The 20,002-nt window shown below is 41.6% G+C and overlaps 1 protein-coding gene across 1 annotated transcript; it reads right to left on the reverse strand.

The window, feature by feature from the left end:
* Positions 1-18,224: 18,224 nt before the first annotated feature.
* On the reverse strand, positions 18,225-19,993 carry LOC118388954 (P2Y purinoceptor 1-like). Its single transcript, XM_035778596.2, has one exon. It carries the CDS (start codon positions 19,572-19,574, stop codon positions 18,528-18,530), a length of 1,047 nt encoding a protein of 348 aa, XP_035634489.1. The 5' UTR covers positions 19,575-19,993; the 3' UTR covers positions 18,225-18,527.
* Positions 19,994-20,002: the final 9 nt, after the last annotated feature.

Genomic DNA, 20,002 nt, shown 5'->3' on the forward strand with positions numbered 1-20,002 from the left:
TGAGGTGCCCAAAGTAAAATGCCTGTTACTCAGGCCCAGAAGCTAGGATATGCATATGCAAAGTCATGGATAGAAAACACTCTAAAGTTTCTAAAACTGTTAAAATAATGTCTGTGAGTATAACAGAACTGATTTGGCAGGCGAAACCCCAAGGACAATCCATCCAAGAAAAACATTTTTTGGGGTCATTCGACTTTTCTATGGGAAAGCCTAATTATTAGGACCCATATTGCAGTTTCTATGGCTTCCACTAGATGTCAACAGTCTTTAGAAATGTTTTGATGTTTTAAAAAAAAATTATTAAGAAGTATTCGTATTCTTTCTAAGTGTCACTCAAAAGGACTCTATTATTTTGGGAATGAAAGCGCGCTCCTCGTTTTTTGTCTCCGGTATTGAAAACAGTTTATTCCGTCTTCAATTTTATAGATTATTTACATATTAGGGTACCTGAGGTGAGTTTAGAAACGTTGTTTGAAATGTTTGGACCAAGTTGACAGGTTACTTTTTACATTCCTTTGTAGGCATGGTGGGCGAAATGGAACGCGCCAAATAAACAGACATTTTTGGAACTTTATCAAATTAAACGACCATTCATTGTGTAACTGGGACATTTGGGATTGCAAAAAGATGAAGATCTTCAAAGGTAAGCAATTTATTTTATCGCTATTTCTGACTTTCGTGATGCATCTGCTAGGTTGGAAAATGTTTGTGACGCGCTCCGGTGAGGGTGCGCACTTGGTTATTTATCTCCGGTATTGAATATACTATTTTCTGTCTTAAATTTGATCCTTTATTTACGTATTAGGTTACCTGAGGATTGATTAGGAACGTTTTTTGACATGTTTGGACCAAGTTTATTGGTAACGTTTGGGATTCATTTTATGTGCATTTTGAACGAGGAGAAACCGGTGGATTATTGAATGAAGCACGCCAAATAAACATACTTTTTTGGGATATAAAAAATTACTTTTTCGAACAAAAGGACCATTTATTATGTAACAGAGACATCTGTTGCATCTGCTTGGTTGGAAAATGTTTTTAATGCTTTTGTATGCGGGGCTCTGTCCTCAGATAATGGTCTGCTTTCACCTTAAAGCCTTTTTGAAATCTGACAAAGCGGCTGGATTAACAAGAAGTTAAGCTTTTAAATGATGACACTTGTATTTTCATGAAAGTTTAATATTACGATTTCTGTCATTTGAATTTGGCGCTCTGCAATTTCACCGGATGTTGTTGAGGTGGGTCGCTTGGGAGGAGATACTGGCCGGAAGAGATCGCCTCACCATGGGAACAGGTGGAGGCACTTGGGAGAGCAGAGGCAGCAGGAGATAGGAGCCGATGATACGAGGGAACACGGTTGGCAAGGAATCCCGAAAAGCAGCCCAAAAAAAATATTGGGGGGGGGGCTTACAGGGAATATGGCTATGCCAGGTAGGAGACCTGCGCAAACTCCCTGTGCTTACCGGGGGGCTAGAGAGACCGGGCAGGCACCGTGTTATGCTATGGAGCGCTCGGTGTTTCCAGTGCGGGTACATAGCCCAGTACGGTTCATACCAGCCCTTCGTATTGGCCGGGCTAGAGTGGGCATCGAGCCAGGTAAGGTTGGGCAGGCTCGGTGCTCAAGAGCTCCAGTGCGCCTGCACGGTCCGGTCTATCCAGAGCCAACTCTCCTTGTTTTTCGTGAGGAGCCAAGGAGGAGACCAGAACCAGAGCCGGTGTTAGAGGTGAGCGAAGCAGAGACTGTGAAGGAGTTAATGACTGTAAGTCGCTTTGGATAAAAGCGTCTGCTAAATGGCATATTAATGGGGAAAGTGGAGGAGAGAGTAATGAGGGAGTTGCCAGTATGGTGCTATAGGTACGATATTCGTCTGACGGAGCGTGTCGGGGATTTAATGGCACATGGGTCAGCGCTCCATACTCGTCCTGAGGTGCGTGTTAGTCGGCTGGTGAAAAATGTGCCAGCCTCACGCACCAGGCCTCCTGTGTACCTACCTAGCCTTGCACGTCCTGTGCCAGTCCTGCTCTCAGGCTCTCCAGTACACCTTCACGGTCCAGTCAGCTCTCCGCACCAGGCTTCCTGTGCGTGTCCTCGATCCAGTACCACCAGTGCCAGCACCACGCATCAGGCCTACAGTGCGCCTCGCCTCTCCTGTGCTGTCGGAGTCTCCCGCCTGTTCAGCACTATCAGAGCCTTCCTCCTCTACAGCGCTGCTGGAGTCTCCTGTCTGTTCAGCGCTATCAGAGCCTTTCTCCTCTCCTACGCTGTCGGAGTCTCCCGCCTGTTCAGCGCTATCAGAGCCTTCCTCCTCTACAGCGCTGCCGGAGCCTCCTGCCTGTTCGGAGCAGCATGAGCTGTCAGTCTGCATGAAGCAGCCAGAGCTGCCAGTCTGCAAGGAGCTGCTAGTCTGCAAGGAGCTGCCAGTCTGCAAGCTGCTGCCAGCCTGCATGGAGCAGTCAGAGCTGTCAGCCTGCATGGAGCAGTCAGAGCTGTCAGTCTGTATGAAGCAGCCAGAGCTGTCAGTCTGCATGAAGCAGCCAGAGCTGTCAGTCTGCATGAAGCAGCCAGAGCTGTTAGTCTGTATGAAGCAGCCAGAGCTGTCAGTCTGCAAGGAGCTGTCAGTCTGCATGGAGCAGCCAGAGCTGTCAGTCTGCATAGAGCAGCTAGATCCGCCAGTCAGCCATGATCTTCTAGATCTGCCAGTCAACCAGATCTGCCAGTCAACCAGTCTCTTCCAGATCTGCCAGTCAACCAGTCTCGTCCAGATCTGCTAGTCAACCAGAATCTTCCAGATCCGCCAGCCAGCCAGGATCTACCGGAGCCTACTACCTGCCTGAGCTTCATCTCAGTACTGGGCTTCCTCTCAGTACTGGGCTTCCTCTCAGTACTGGGCTTTCTCTCAGTACTGGGCTGCCCCTCAGTTCCGGGCTGCCCCTCAGTTCCGGGCTGCCCCTCAGTCCCGAGCTGCCCCTCAGTCCCAAGCTGCCCCTCAGTCCCGAGCTTCCCCTCAGTCCCGAGCTGCCTCAGTCCCGAGCTGCCCCTCAGTCCCGAGCTGTCCCTCAGTCACGAGCTGCTCCTCAGTTCAGTGGGGTTCTGGGTGAGGACTATTAGGCCATGGTCGGCGGCGAGGGTGGATTATCCCAGGACGCGAAGGGGAGGAACTATGACTTTAATGGAGTGGGGTCCACGTCCCGAGCCGGAACCGCCACCATGGACAGACACCCACCCGGACCCTCCCTATGGTTTTGAGGTGCGTCCGGGAGTCCGCACCTTAGGGGGGGGGTTCTGTCACGCCTTGGTCTTAGTATTTTGTGTTTTCTTTAATTATTTGTTCAGGCCAGGGTGTGACATGGGGTTATTGTATTGTCGTATTGGGGTTTTTGTAGGCATTGGGATTGTGGTTGATTAGGGGTGTGTCTAGTATAGGCTTGGCTGCCTGAGGCGGTTCTCAATCAGAGTCAGGTGATTCTTGTTGTCTCTGATGGGGAACCGTATTTAGGTAGCCTGGGGTTCACTTTGTATTTCGTGGGTGATTGTTCCTGTCTCTGTGTAGTGTTCACCAGATAGGCTGTAATAGGTTTCACGTTCCGTTTGTTGTTTTTGTATTTATTAGTTATTTCATGTATCGTTCCGTTTTTCTTCATTAAAGACATGAGTAACCACCACGCTGCATTTCGGTCTGACTCTCTTTCAACAAACGAAGAACGCCGTTACACTGTGCCAAAAATATCAACGTTTATGTATTAAAATCTTAAATATTGGCAGGTTGGTTTTTTACATCTGTTTCACAAGGTGTTCATTATTGTAAGTTGTAAGGTATACTTTGATGGTATTTATTTGTTCCACATTATTCATTGTTGTATCCTAGGACATGCAATAGATACATACATATATATTCAACCATAAGCGTGTACTAATGAGCTATGTGAAATAGAAGAAAAATTGCTTCAGAAATTAAATTGCTTCAGTGTAAGTAAGGGAAGGGCAGGTTAAAATAAAACACATGGCAGCCAGACAAGCCTGTATATGAATCAAATGGATTTGCATATGAATGGAGCTGACTTCCTGATCTGTAAGGTAAGTAACTTTAATGTGTCAAACAGATTACACGTTTTCTTTGCCATTTCCGGGTCGTAGCAATGTTTAAGATATGTATTTCATGTTGTACTGTTAACAAGGTACCCAAAAGTAGTTGGAAGTAATGTTTTCATTTTATTAGCTAAACAAAACTTGTTTGAACGGCGAAAATGTCGTCGGAAATCAGCCTTGTTTGCATAGCGATGATGAAAATAATGTAATTTAGGCTGTGATGATCTCCAAAATTCAAATCATTAGGTCATCAGGGGGACATTATTTGGCATGGCAGCGCCACTAAAATGTTTTGACCAGGGCTCATCGGGGTCTGGTCAAAAGTAATTCACTATGTATGGAATAATAGGTTATAATTTGGGACGTAGACAGAGACAGACAGTCTGTCAACATGTAAGCCTGGTTCTCATATTTCACCTCATCTGGCTTGCAGTGTATGGGTAAATATTTGTGCTGACAAGCAGAGGCAAAACAGTTGTGCCTTGGGTGATTTTCCCTCTATAATCACTGTGTGATTTGAAGAACCTTTAGTTATTTTTACTAAGGGATTATTTTTTTAATGTTATTCTCTCTCTCTCTGGTATTTTTGGGTCTGAATAGGAGGTTTTTGGGTTATACTTTTCCCTGTGAGAGAGGTCCATCATTACAGCTCACTTCTGGAAGACAATGTTGTTGCTGATAACACAAATAGCCTACATAACAATGTAAAGAAGTCACAGACGCTTCCCTCTACTGGTGAAATATTAACACTGCCACAGTCATGCCATCTGTGGTTTATAAATCAAATCCAACATAATTTGATTTTTTTTTTCTTTAAATATCAATTGGGTGTTGGACGAAATTTGACATGGAATCCAATAGAAATGTCAGATTTATAAGTAAAAGTGAAAGCAAAACAGCTCTGTTGACAAATGACGGTAATAACATTATATAACAGAGCTTATACTCTGATTGTACAAAACATTAGGAACACCTGCTCTTTCCATGACATAGACTAACCAGGTGAATCCAGGTAAAAGCTATTATCTCTTATTGATGCCATCTGTTAAATATTGTTCAATCATTATAAATGAAGGGAAAGAGACAGGTTGTCACGCCCTGGCCATAGAGAGGCTTTTATTCTCTCTTTTGGTTAGGCCAGGGTGTGACTAGGGTGGGCATTCTATGTTATTTTTTCTATGTTTTTGTATTTCTTTGTTTTTGGCCTGGTATGGTTCTCAATCAGGGACAGCTGCCTATCGTTGTCTCTGATTGGGAACCATACTTAGGTAGCTCTTGCCCACATGGGTTTTGTGGATAGTTGTTTTCTGTAATTGTTAGTTTCCTTACAGAACTGTTCATTTTCCTCTTTGTTATTTTTCTTTCTAGTGTTCTGATTTTAATAAAATATCATGAACACGTCTCACGCCTTGGTCCAGTCATTCACAGGAAGAGGATCGTTACACAGGTTAAATAAGGATTTTTAAGCCTTGAAACAATTGTGACTGACATACATAACCACCAATGCAGTTCAAGAAATAGAGTTAAGAAAATATTTACTAAATAAACTAAAGTAAAAATATTTGGAATAAAATCAAAAAGTAACACAAGAAAATTACAGAACAATAACAAGGCTATATTTAGGAGGTACCTGTATCGAGTCAATGTGCGAGGGTGCAGGTTAGTCGAGGTAATTTGTAAAGTGACTATGCATACATAATAGACAGCGAGTAGCAGCAGTTTAAAACAAAGGGAGGGGAGTCAATGTAAAGAGTCCAGGTGTCTATTTGATGAATTGTTCAGCAGTCTTATGGCATGGGGGTTGAAGTTGTTAAGGAGCCTTTTGGTCCTAGACTTGGTGCACCGGTACCACCTGCCGTGCGTTAGCAGAGAGAACAGTCTGTGACTGGGAGTCTTTGATTTTTTTGGTCTTCCTCTGACACCGCCTAGTATACTGTATATGTCCTGGATGTCAGGAAGCTTGGCCCCAGTGGTGTACTGGGCAGTACACACTACCCTCTGTAGCACCTTGCGGTCAGATGCCAAGCAGTTGCCATATCAGGCCGTTATGCTTATGCGCCCGATGCAGCTTGCAAATTATTGATTATAATCGGTGTTATCAAACATTCCATTTTGAGCGCACTATGAAGATGTGCCTTCAGAAGCTATTCATGCCCCGTGACATTTTCCACATTTTGTTGTGTTACACACTGAATGTAAAATGTATTACATTTAGATTGTTGTGTCCCTGGCCTACACACCATACCCCATAAAACAATTTAAAGCTGAAATACTGTATCTTGAGTCAATAAATATTCAACCTCTGTGTTATGGCAAGCCGATATAAGTTCAGGAGTGATTTGTTGTGATTTTCTTAACAAGTCACATAATATGTTGCATGAACTTACTTTGTGTGCAGTTATTGTGTTTCACATAATTTTTGAAGGGTTACCTCATCTCTGTACACCACATATAATTATCTGTAAGGTCCCTCAGTCGAGCAGTGAATATCAAACACAGATTCAACCACAAACATCAGGGAGGTTTAAACAATGGCTTGCAAAGAAGGGCACCCATTGGTAGAAGGGTAAAAATAAAAAGCAGACATTGAATATCTCTTTGAGCATGGTGAAGTTATTAATTAGGCTTTGAATGGTGTGTCAATACACCCAGTCCCAACAAAGATAAAGACATCCTTCCTCACTCAGTTGCCGCAGAGGAAGGAAATCGCTCTGGGATTTCACTTTACACATAATAGAGAACTGAGGATGGATCAACAATATTGTAGTTACTCCACAATACTAACCTAAATGACAGTTTAAAAAAGGAAGGCTTGTACAGGATAACAATATCCAAAACATACATCCTGTCTGCAATAAGGCACTAAAATAAAACTGCAAAAAATTTGGCAAAGAAAATACCTTTGTCCTGAATAAAAAAGTGTTATTTTTGGGTCAAATCCAACACAACACATCACTGAGTACCACTCTTCATATTTTCAAGCATGATGGTGGCTGCATCATGTTATGGGTATGCTTGTAATCAGCAAGGACTAGAGAGTTTTCTAGGATTAAAAAGAAACGGAAGAGAGCTAAGCACAGGCAAAATCCTAGAAGAATAACTGATTTACTCTGCTTTCCAACAATAACCTTAAACACAAGGTCAAAAATACATTGCTTACCAAGGCAGTATTGAATGTTCCTGAGTGGCCTAGATACAGTTTTGACTTAAATTAGCTTGGCAAGACTTGAAACTGGCTGTCTAGCAATGATCAACAACCAACTTGACAGAGCTTGAATATTTGTTTTAAACAATAATGAGCATATATTGTACAATCCAGGTGTGCAAAGCTCTTAGAGACTTACCCAGAAAGAATCACAGCTGAGTCTTGGCAGAGCCAAGATGCCAAAGCTGATTTTAACATACTGTATATTGACTCAAGGGTGTAAATACTTATGTAAATGAGATATTACTGTATTTAATTTTCAATACATTTGCAAAAAAATCTCAAAACATGTTTTCACTTTGTCATTATGGGGAATTGTGTGATAATCCGTTTTGAAATCAGGCTGTATAACAACATAATGTGGAATAAGTCAAGGGGTATGAATACTTTCTGAAAAATTCCACACACTCTGATATGAAGACCTCTGGCTGTTGTAATCTTCAGACATTTTCAAGGACTTTTCTCAAAATGTATACAATATAACCTCACAACATTGATCCTGTGTTATTTGGGTTCGTGGCTATGGTAATTTTGAAACACACCTTTCAAAACACAATTTCTGCAAAGACTTCCAGATGTTTCCAAACCATTTGTTGTGCAAGATGGCAATTCATTAGACAGAGCAGATAAGGTATTATACTTTAAATAAAGTAGGCCAAATGTACACCATCTGTTAGTCATAGAGAATTGTTCAACTTGAAGAAAAGACAGCTTCACTGTGCATTGTTTGACCACAGTTCCGAAAGCCTAGGCCTTCTGTAAATGTGCACTTGCCATCTTCTGCTATTAGTAGCCTATCATATAATAATTGTTTGGGGCGGCAGCGTAGCCTAGTGGTTAGAGTGTTGGACTAGTAACTGGAAGGTTGCGAGTTCAAACCCCCGAGCTGACAAGATACAAATCTCAGTTCTGCCCCTGAACAGGCAGTTAACCCACTGTTCCCAGGCTGTCATTGAAAATAAGAATGTGTTCTTAACTGACTTGCCTGGTTAAATAAATAATGGTTAAAAAAAAAATAAAAACATCTCAGTAATTTGGGGAGTAAAGATTCATACATTTTCATGTGGCCTGAAATATTGATTACTGGTGCTACTGCTAAGAATGAATCAATACTGAGAATCCATTCGCTTGTCTTGTAACATGGCTGCTTGTGACTTCTACCACAGGAGGCTGGTGACACCTTAATTGGGGAGAACAAGTTAGGTTGAAAGAGTCTGGCTGACTGCGTCCGGCTGCACTGGGGCAGGAGGAATAGGAGCCCAGGGAGCAGTTTGAGATCTGCTACAAGCTCTTCCAGCTGGCCAACATTGAGGAAGGGAACCAGCTCGGAACGGTGACCTGTGAATCATTCTGCATACAGGTCAACAACCTGTTGGCGCAGAGGTGCTACGAGTTCGGTGAAGCGGACCGATGCCTGCTGCCTAGTCAACAGATTCTGGAAGGACACCATGGTGCTCAGAAACTATCACCAGGGGGCTTCACCAGGAGGCAAGAGCAGAGAAGGATATTTCCCTTGTAGTGGGCTAGTGGGGCGTGAGTGCATAGCTATATATATTTTTTCTCTCTCTCTAATAAAAGACGTTGTCAATATAAAAAAAATTGGAGCCCAGTCCTTTAATGATAACGAGAAAAAAAAAATGTTTGTCTCATATGTAGTTATGACATTGTTAGGTCTACATCCTAGACATATCGCCATGCTATTATTGGTAGTCTTTTGAAGCTGTGTGTGGTATTGCATCTATGTGGTCGGGATTACTCACAATCAAACAATCTGACATTTAACTCAATTGTAATGGGTGCATGTTGGTGGCAGGGAAGTCAGGCGCAGGAGAAAGAACTTGGTATAAATGGAGTCGTTTATTAAATGCTCATAAAACTCCAAAAACCAAAATATACAAAAAATAATACAAGTGGGTACAAAACCCGTCGCACACCGACACATGACTAGCACAAAACATACAATCAAACAATCTCAGACAAGGACAAGAGGGGAAACAGAGGGTTAAATACACAACATGTAATTGATGGGATTGGAACCAGGTGTGAAGGAAGACAAGACAAAACCAATGGAAAATGAAAAATGGATCAGTGATGGCTAGAAGGTCGGTGACGTCGACCGCCGAACACCGCACGAACAAGGAGAGGGACCGACTTCAGTGGAAGTCGTGACATCAACACACTATGTTTATGCAATCATATAGGTTATGTAGAGCATCAGGGATTGCCTCTCTCACAAATGGAAAATGCTAATATTTATGATATGTCTACAAAAACATGCAGTACGTTTGGACACACCTAGTCATTCAAGGGTTTTTCTTTATTTTATTAGTGAAGACATCAAAACTATGAAATAACACATATAGAATCATGTAGTAACCGAAAAAGTGCTAAACACATCCAGATATATTTTAGATTTTAGATTTGTCAAAGTAGCCACCCTTTGCCTTGATGACAGCTTTGCACACTCTTGGCAAAGCTTTTGAATGGTACTGTATGTGAGGCCTTAGTAAGCCCTACACAAAACAATGACTGCATACCAAATGGCACCTTATTCCCTATATAGAGCACAATTGTTTGACCAGAGCTCTATGGACCCTGGTCAAAAGTAGTGCATTACATAAGAAATCGGTTGCCATTTGGGACACAAAAATCTAATCTCCAGCTTCCAACGTATCAGACAGATAGAGGGGGATGAATCAGTGCTTGGATGTCTTCATATTTCAAATGTCAAGTATGGTCTGAACTTGTCTGGCTAACACCTAAGTCTCAAGGTTTTCCTTTGAACTAGGCCTGTTAAGGAAAAAAAGTATGAGACGTTACATTTAGAGCTCTTGTTATTGTGAAATATGTGAATGCTTGTAGTGCATTAGAACCTTCCAGCATTAAGCCCTTCCCAGTTTTTACGTTGTGTCATATTGGGGGTGTATAACTGCTTACACGAGAATGGCACTGGGCACTAAGGGCACTGTAAGAATTGTGCGTTGTGATACCGAGATTGTTCCAGTTTATTTTGAGTTAAAGTTCTTGAGTCCAGCCTCTGTGGACGTTTCACACCAGGAGCATGCTGTTCAACTGTGTATTCCTGTTTACTGCCAAAGCATGAGCCAAAATGCAAACCAGAGAGGAAGTGCAGTGTGTCATGGACTCCAGATTGATTTACGGTATTGAGCAGCGTCCAGATCCTGTTGATCACTGCACAGAAAGGACACCTTGACCACAAGGGGCCATAGCTGGAGAGCAGACCTGGGTTCAAATACTATTTGACATCAATTCAAATAGTTTAAGTGTGCCTGATTGAGCTGGCATGTTGCAATGGAACCAGTAGAAAAAACCCAAATATGCAAACACCGTCCACCTGGCATTTCAGACAGGCTTTACCCTAAAGCAAACACTCAAGGTATTTGAAAGATTCAAATAGTATTTGAACCCAGGTCTGCTGGACAGGGCTAAATATACGACAGAGCTACTGTAGAAGCAACAAACAATTCATGAGAATTTTGCAGTCACTTTGTCTTTTCCCCCCCTCATTAACACCATACTCCTTCCTGTTTTACTTCGGGTGATTCATGGGATTTGGGGGGTATTTTCTCGCTCGTATTGTTTTATTTCCCAGAAACGTGTAACTTAGATACCATTTCCATTTCAGGTGAAATGAAAATACCAGCTTGACTTTCATTTACAGTCACGGCCGGAGATGAGCAGGGCCGCCAAACCCTTATCATAACACTGTACACACACTACATGCCTATTTCCTCGGCACTTGTCTAGTGTAGTAGTTAAGGAGGTTTATTGTACCAGTCTGTTTCGCTACAATTTCACTCATTGCCACTCATGTCTTGCTAAGCATCAGTGGAATGTAATAGCTGAAGAGAAACTGCAATCAGGCAAACAACTTAACACGTGTTTCTACAAGGTTTAGATAAATTAGTACATGGAACTCCACTGTACAGTATGTGTGACTGATAGAAGTGCCCTAAACTGGTCCCAGATTTGTTTGTGCTACCATGTGACCTCCTTTGTCACTCATTGTCATGCTGTCAATGGCAAGTTGTAGTTTGACAGTTTTCTTGAACTGCTAACCACAACGGAGTGTGTGCGTTGATGTCATCCTCTATCAATAAATGACGTGGGTCATAGATTCAAAACATTGCATTGCAGATTTCATTTGCCACTGTTTTCTCATAACACAAACATTTATCTGTTAGGACTGGCACTAATAACAACCCCAGCTGCCTCAGGAATTCTCTCAGTGGTCTGTGAAGGTAACTTCGCTTAGGGCCCCCAAAAGGCTAGGGCAGGCTCTGACTGAATGTGTGGGTATGGACGCAGACCCACAAGCCACTTTTAATTTAACTAGGCAAGTCAGTTACAAACTAATTCTTATTTACAATGACAGCCTACTGGGGAAGAGTGGGTTAACTGCCTTGTTCAAGGGCAGAACGACAGAGTTTATTTTACCTTGTCAGCTCGGGGAGTCAATCCAACAACCTTTCGGTTACTGACCCAACGCTCTAACCACTAGGCTACTTGCAGCCCCGCATGATGAGTTCAGGTTATTTATGGCCCCCAGCCCCATCAAAGTTGCGCATCCCTGCCCTAGATGGTGATCTTGGGTCAGGTTTGTATATCTCCCACTAATGGTTATGGTTAGGATTGGGGGAGAGGAAGCTGATCCTAGATCTGTGCCTAGGGTCAATTTAATGCCTTAGCCACGGAGAGAGGCACAATAGTGATTGTTTTCCTCCTGCCACTCAAACCAGGTTAATCCTAATCTCATTGGTCCTATACAACAGGACAGGGCTAGGATTCAAGTTCCTGGTGGTAAGGATCATTGGATAAAGAGGAACATAAAGAGGAACACTGACTGGAGCAGTGATTACTATGTTCATATGTTGGGCCTATAAGTAGCCTTGCACAAGCCTTGGCTAAGTATAAATCATTTCAAATTCCTTATGTTTAGCAAACGGACCCATTTTATTATTTATTTTGATTTATAGACACCCAGGGGCACACTCCAGCACAGACATCATTTACAAACGAAGCATGTGTGTTTAGTGTGTCAGCCAGATCAGAGGTAGTAAGGGATGACCAGGGCTGTTCTCTTGATAAGTACATGAATTTGACCATTTTCCTGTCCTGCTTAGCATTCAAAATGTATCAAATACTTTTGGGTGTCAGGGAAAGTACATTATTTTCATTAGTGAAGTACAAGTAAAAAGTTGTCAAAAATATAAATAGTAAAGTACAGATACCCAACAAAAACTACTTAAGTAGTACTTTAAAATATTTAAAATAATGATAATGTTTCCTACATGGTTTTATTTAAAGTATTGTTCTCAAATTGTTCCGAGAACGTTAAGAAACAACATTCTTCTGTGGGAATTTCAGTACTTCAACATAACATTTTACTTCAGCATAACACTGATATGTTGTTTCCATTACTTCAGGCCCTTGTACCTTCCTCGTTATTATTTGTGATTGTGCAGCATGGAATTGTAATAGATGTGATTAAATGGAGTCCCCAAATATTCTTACTGTATAGTAATTGATAGCATGTCAACATCACCACAGCTGGAGTGTATATTTCTTTAATTCTCAACCTTTATGTTGCTTTTGTCAGTAAGAATGTAAAGAACATACATTTTATTAAATCACATGAAGGACAAAACACTTACTGTACAGAAAAAGATTAGACTATACATGTACATCAGTTCACATTCTGGGTAAACAATATGAAAAGGATTAGAGGTTGTCTCTCACAATGCTTTGGTTCCAATTTCAAGTTTCAGTTGGTGGGGAGAAACGGCAGAAATGTCCAGTTGACAGCAGTCGAAAGTGTATGACCTTTGATCACATGGTTGTTGTAAAGGTCATGTAGTCGCAAGTCTGACATATTTTATACCCATAATGCAACACACTTCTGCAAGAGAAAGACATGATGGCTCTGTTGCTGGCCATGCTTTTTTCCCCAACCAATTAGGTGACCGCATTACCTTTTTCTCTGACCAATCACATGAGCGCATTGCCTTTTCTTCCGACCAATCAGGTGAGGTGTTGTCATTCTGCGCCCATAACCTAACATAGCAGACATAAAAGATACACCTGAAAATAGATTCCCTACATCAGGGCTATTCAACTGGCGGCCTGCGAGCCAGATCCGGACTGTTTTTTTTATTTTTTAGACTGGCCTTTTGATCAATTCTGAACATTAATAAATTATCTGCAAAAATATTTCAGCCACACAATCTGACGTTGAGTGCCAAAATTAAAAGGACTATGGTGGTTGTCTATAGCAGTGGTGCCCAAACTGCTGGAAGGGGGTCCAAAGTGAAACATTTTGGGAACCCTGGTCTATAGTGTAGTTTCTAGAGTTTTGGGGGGGTTCTACAACCTATGTAGCATGTTGATTATTTTGTCTTTATCTGAATTTGGCTCTAGTATTGTAACGGTTTAAGCGACAAAATAATATGACCCCATTCCTGAAAGCTACGACTCTCAGGCACAAGTATGTGTCTCTCTGATGCTCTCAAGCACTTGTTAGAAGTGAGAGTGACCAAAACATACAACTAATGACTGAGGGAAATGAATTTAAAGCATACTTCCTTCAGTCATTACCTGATTTGACATGTCTTTGTGTTATTTAGTGAAATGCTTCGTTTTCAGATGATTTTAAAATGACCTAATTACTTTTAAGAAGCGTTTAATAGTTAAACTGGTGAGCGAGCGTTGCGCCTTTGCTTTTTCAATGATGATCTAATGTTTTGGTTGCACCTCGACTTACGTTGATTGAACGCCCTCCACTTCTTAACTAATTACATTCAGCAACATTTAATTTTAAGAAAAGTTATTTATTGGGGTGTTGCTTTTTTATACAGTTCTTCCGATGAATAACCGCCTATGGGAAATGCCCAGCCCCCCTGCAATGAACCTTTTATACATCTGGCATCTGTATACACTGAACAAAAATATAAACGCAACATGTAAAGTGTCAGTCCCATGTTTCATGAGCTGAAATAAAATATCCCAGAAACTTTCCATAAGCGCATAAAGCTTATTTCTCTCAAATTTTGTGCACAATTTTTTTTACATCCCTGTTAGTGAGTATTTCTCCTTTGCCAAGATTGTCCATCCACCTTGCGTTGGGGACAATATAAGGCCACTCTAAAATCTGCAGTTTTGTCACACAACACAAATGCCACAGATGCCTCAAGTTTTGAGGGAGCGTGCAATTGGCATGCTGACTGCAGGAATGTCCAACAGAGCTGTTGCCAGATAATTGAATGATAACTTCTCTACTATAATCTGTCTCCAATGTAATTTTAGAGAATTTGGCAGTACGTCCAACCAGCCTCACAACTGCAGACCACGTGTAACCATGCCAGCCCAGGACCTCCACATCCGACTTCTTCACCTGCGGGATAATAGTCTGAGACCATCCACCCGGACAGCTGATGAAACTGTGGATTTGACCAAACGAAGAATTTCTGCACAAACTGTTATAAATCGTCTCAGCGAAACTCATCTGCATGCTTGTCATCCTCACCAGGACCTTGACCTTACTTGCAGTTCGGCGCCGTAACCAACTTCATTGGGCAAATGCTCACCTTTGATGGCCACTGGCACCCTGGAGAAGTTTGCTCTTCACAGATGAATCGGTTTCAACTGTACATGGAAGATGGCAGACAGTGTGTATGGCGTTGTGTGGGTGAGCGGTTTGCTGATGTCAACGTTATGAACATAGTGCCCCATGGTGGGGTTATGGTATGGGCAGGCATAAGCTACAATTCCTTGTGACACAATTGCATTTTATCAATGGCAATTTGAATGCACAGAGAGATACCGTGACGAGATCCTGTGACCCATTGTCGTGCATTTCATCCTCCGCCATCACCTCATGTTTCAGCATGATAATGCACAGCCCCATGTCACAAGGATCTGTACTCAATTCATGGAAGTTGAAAATGCCCCAGTTCTTCCATGGCCTGTATACTGTCGTGAATGAGCCTAGTCAATATTACCTGAATATGACTCCTCTAGTCCCATGAAAAAACTCTGGTAATACTCAAACCAGAAAGAACAAGAAGAAGCGGAAGAAGGTCAGGAAGTAGCCTCAACCACAAGCAGTGAGAGAAGCAGCAGTGTGGACTGTATGCAGCTTTTCCTCTACTGGAGGGAGGAGGTTCATCTTGGCAACATCCCCCTTCAACTCAAGCCCTGGGTGTGAGCTGGTAGAGTTGCCTGATGGCACGTGGGCCATGAAGCAGATGACATGACGGATTGTCATTACCTACGAAGAAACCAATGTGGTACCTGACTCTGTGTAGACATCACATTTAAAGGAGACAGTGTGTTATGTAACTTTGCTTGAATGTTATGTGTAAGGGAAGGATGTATTGTGTGGCTGTAGTCAAATGAGGCATGGGCTTGAGCAAAAAGTGCATAAAACCCAGGGGTGAAAGTAAGGCAGTGCGGTCTGGTATGGCGTCCCGGTAAAACATGAGCCTATCACAACAATGAAAACAAAATGTCAAGAAACCTCTATGCTATTACATCATTATCTATCATTACTGTATGTCAGAGGCATGAAACACTTGCAAATGGACTTGAAAACAGGTGGTGTATCCTATGCAAAATATGATGTGGTTCAACAAGAACACTGACCCCACGTGCGGACAGCAGTGGGGTCATTCATTTTGTCCTAATGACAATCGTCAAATGTTGTTACACGTTTTGTTGTTTGTGTAACAGGTGTCTCTTTCCATTCACCACTTTGTTTGGATGCTTCAAATACAATGCTTTCGAAAAGTTTTCAGACCCCATAACTTTTTCCACATTTTTGTACGTCACAGCCCTATTCTAATTTTTTTTAAATGTAAAATCCTCATCAATCTACAAACAATACCCGATAATGACAAAGCAAAAACTGGGTTTTTAGAAATGTTTGCAAATGTATTCAAAATAACAGAGAAATACCTTTTTACATAAGTATTCACACCCTTTGCTATGAGATTCTAAATGGAGCTCAGGTGCATCCTGTTTCCATTGATCATCCTTGAGATGTTTCTACAACTTGATTGAGTCCACTTGTGGTAAATTCAAATGATTGGACATGATTTGGAAATGCACTCATAGTTGACAGTGCATGTCAGAGCAAAAACCAAGCCATGAGGTCAAATTAATTTTCCATAGAGCTCAGGGACAGGATTGTGTTGAGGCACAGATCTGGGGAAGGGTACCAAAACAATTCTTAAGCATTGAAGGTCCCCAAGAACACAGTGGCCTTGATCATTTTTCTCCCCAATTTTGATCTTGTCTCATCGCCTCAATTCCCCAACGGGCTCGGGAAATGAAGGTCGAGTCATGCATCCTCTGAAACATGACCTGCCAAACCGTGCTTCTTAACACCCTCCTGCTTAACTCAGAAGCCAGCTACAGAGGAAACACCATTGAACTGATGACCTGATTGAGTAGTTTAAATGTAATGTTGAGCTCTCTCTCTTTCTTTTCCGTACAGTACACCCACATCAGTGAAGGCTGGTGGAAGGAGCTATAGGAGGACTGGCTCATTGTAATGGACTGGAATTACTATGAGTAATTCGTGGGTTTTGAGGGGTATTTCAGATGAAATATCAGCTTGATTTTCATTTTACAGTCACTGTTTCTCTTGTCTTTGCATGTTGAGTCTGAACACAATACAGCTTGCTTCTTTCCTGTATTGCTGAATTTACGGGGGGTGTATTGCAGCCTTGGTACCAGTCTGTTTAGCTATAATTTCACTCATTGCCACTCCTGTCATGCTAAATATTAGTGGAATGTAATAGCTGAACAGAGACTGGAAACCAGGCTGGGCTTATTTTGGTTATGCTTTAACAAGTGTTTCGACAAGTGTTAAACAAGGTTGAGATAAATTAGTACATGGAACTCTGCTCTACAGTATGTTTGACGGATAGAAGTGCTCTAGCCTGGTCCCAGATTTGTTTGTGCTATCATGTGAACTCCTTTGCCACTCATTGTCATGCTGTCAATGGCAAATTGTAGTCTGACAGTTTTCTTGAACTGCTAAACCGCAATGGAGTGCCTGCCGGTTGAGGACATACTCTATCAATAAAATGTGTAGGTCATAGATTCAAAACATTGCATTGCAGATGTTTTTATTTAGACTTCTCTTGGCACCATTTTCTCATAACACAAACAGTCATCTGCTAGGACTTGCCCTAATGCCAACCCCAGCTCTCAGTGGTCTGTGAAGGTAACAGAAGGGAGTGAAATATCACTGCATGCTTGTGTTGCTGGAGAGTGAGATTTTTCACTAAGCCTGTTTTGTGCAAACATCCAACTTCTTGTACTCGAATGCTTGCACAAACAGACTTGGCTTTGTTTTTATCAACTGTTCTTAAGTTAAATTAAAGTTATTTATGCAGAGTATAAACTGTTATGTGTTATCATTCTAGCCAGTCAAACAGTCTCCCTCTTTTTAAATAATGTTGAGAGAAAGTGTTTCTGTTTTCCTATTTTTACTGCACTATTTGTCATTAGGTTCTATCATTTTTCGCAAAATGCACCCTATTCCCTTTATGGTGTACTACATTTGACCAGAGCCCTATTGGTCTTGGTCAGAAGGAGTGCACTATAAAGGGAATAGGGTTCCATTTGGGATGCATTTTGGGACACAACCTTGTGTATGTGTGTCTGCTGAGTCTTCTAAATAAAGTGAGCCTCAAGTCCCCATTCTCTAACCTGCACCTAAAACCCTACTGACAAGTCATATGCAATTGATAAACATGTATGACATCAATTTCCTGTGCATGTTGGTGTTGGGGGATTTTTGCCCTCAGTTCAAATCTTGTTTCCCCTGTTTCCCCTGGGAAGCCAAGTACATAGCATGATATACTACCATATTATCTCAAGGACAAGGTAAGATGGACAAAGTCATTTGAGCTTGACACATTTGTATTGTTTATTGAAAACAGTGGAATACTTCAGTCATTGGTATGTAATAGGATGCTGGAATATCTGTCATTCTTATGTAATATCGGAAATGCATATTGAGAGTTTTTTTTTTCTTCAGTGATATAGTTCTACATATCACTTACTAAATGGAACAGCATATCACTTATACACAAGTGCATTCGGCCACTCACAGGCTCTCACATAACACAATAAAATACTCTGAGAATGATGAATAAAGCATAGAGTACAGCATATTTACATACAGGCCTTTGGTACAATATTGGTTTAAATAACTAGCGGGTCAAAGTTTTCTGGTTGAAATTCTTCTGTTGGTGGATCTGCCTTGCGGTAAATTATAGCACCAGTCCAATGAACAAGAGACATCCTGGCTCGTTTGCTGACATTATGAAAGCGCATGAGAAAATCATCATTTCCAATCAAGTAAATCAACGGATTGATTGCGCTATTCAGGCAAGCCAGGCCGCGGCTGATTTGATGAGCAACATAGATGTCATCGAAGCTTGCTTTGCAGGTGCCTTCCATTTTCAAAATCCTTATCTTCAAATTGAGATTTCTCAAAACATGGTAAGGGATAAAGCAAATTGAGAATAACACAGTCAAGATGATGACTAGTTTTAGACACCTCTGTTTCAATAAAGTATTGACGTTGGCTTTGGTGGCAAGGACCACTACTATATGTCCATAGCAAGCAAGAATGACGAGCAATGGTATAACGAATCCGGTAACAGTCCAGCCAATGCTATACGGCAGGTAATCCTTGATAAGGTGGTCCGCTGTTGAGTCATAGCACGCATCTGAGGAATTTGGCGCTGTCTTGTCAAAGAACATATCCGGAAGTATCTGAATAAAAACCAAAATCCAGACAAGAAAACTTATTGCCACCGAGTGGCGAGTGTTGATTCTTCCCATCACGTTCATTGGGTGCACAATACCAAGGTATCGATAAATACTGATGCATGTCAGGAACCCGATACTGCCGTAGAGATTCAAATTGAAACAGAATCTGGTGATCTTGCAGAATGTTTGTCCAAATATCCATTTACTGTTTAGCGCGTAATAGACAACCAAAAATGGTAATGTAAATAGGTATAGCAAGTCCGCTATTCCAAGGTTGAGAATAAATATGTTAATACTTCCAACTTTCTTCCAGCGTGTAAAAACAGTTTTTAACCCACATAAATTTGCAAATGTTCCGACGACAAACACCAGCACGAACACAGCTGGTAAAAATATGTGCGTAAAAGACAGGTTAATTTCTGCACATGTGGTAATGTTGAGAACGTGCGCGTCGCGGTCCTCTGACATTTTCATCTTCGTTCTTTTCAATCAGAGTGAAGTCAAGACACAAGCTATATTTCGTATTGCAGAAGAATATCAATCCGTGACGCTCAGAAGTTAATGAGATCAAACTTGAACATGGACACACTTCGGAAATTGTAGCCGTACACAAACATGCTGCGCATGACGACCTAATGTGAAACTAAAAGTGTATACACCCATTTCCTTAGATATAAGGATTATTCCATTCGTTTACAGGAGGTAATGTGATACTGTATTCGAAAGGTAAATTAACAGAGTTATAGTATCCTGCAATTATTACTGCAAGTCAAGATATGAGTAACAACCCACTGGGCACACACTGGTTGAGTCAGTATTGTTTCAATGGTCAACCTATTGTGATGTGATTTTTTTTTTTTTAAGTAATCACCAGTAGATTACTGTTTTCATCTCATTTCAAC

The sequence above is a fragment of the Oncorhynchus keta genome, chromosome 10 (assembly GCF_023373465.1).
Source record: "Oncorhynchus keta strain PuntledgeMale-10-30-2019 chromosome 10, Oket_V2, whole genome shotgun sequence".
NCBI lineage: Eukaryota > Metazoa > Chordata > Actinopteri > Salmoniformes > Salmonidae > Oncorhynchus > Oncorhynchus keta.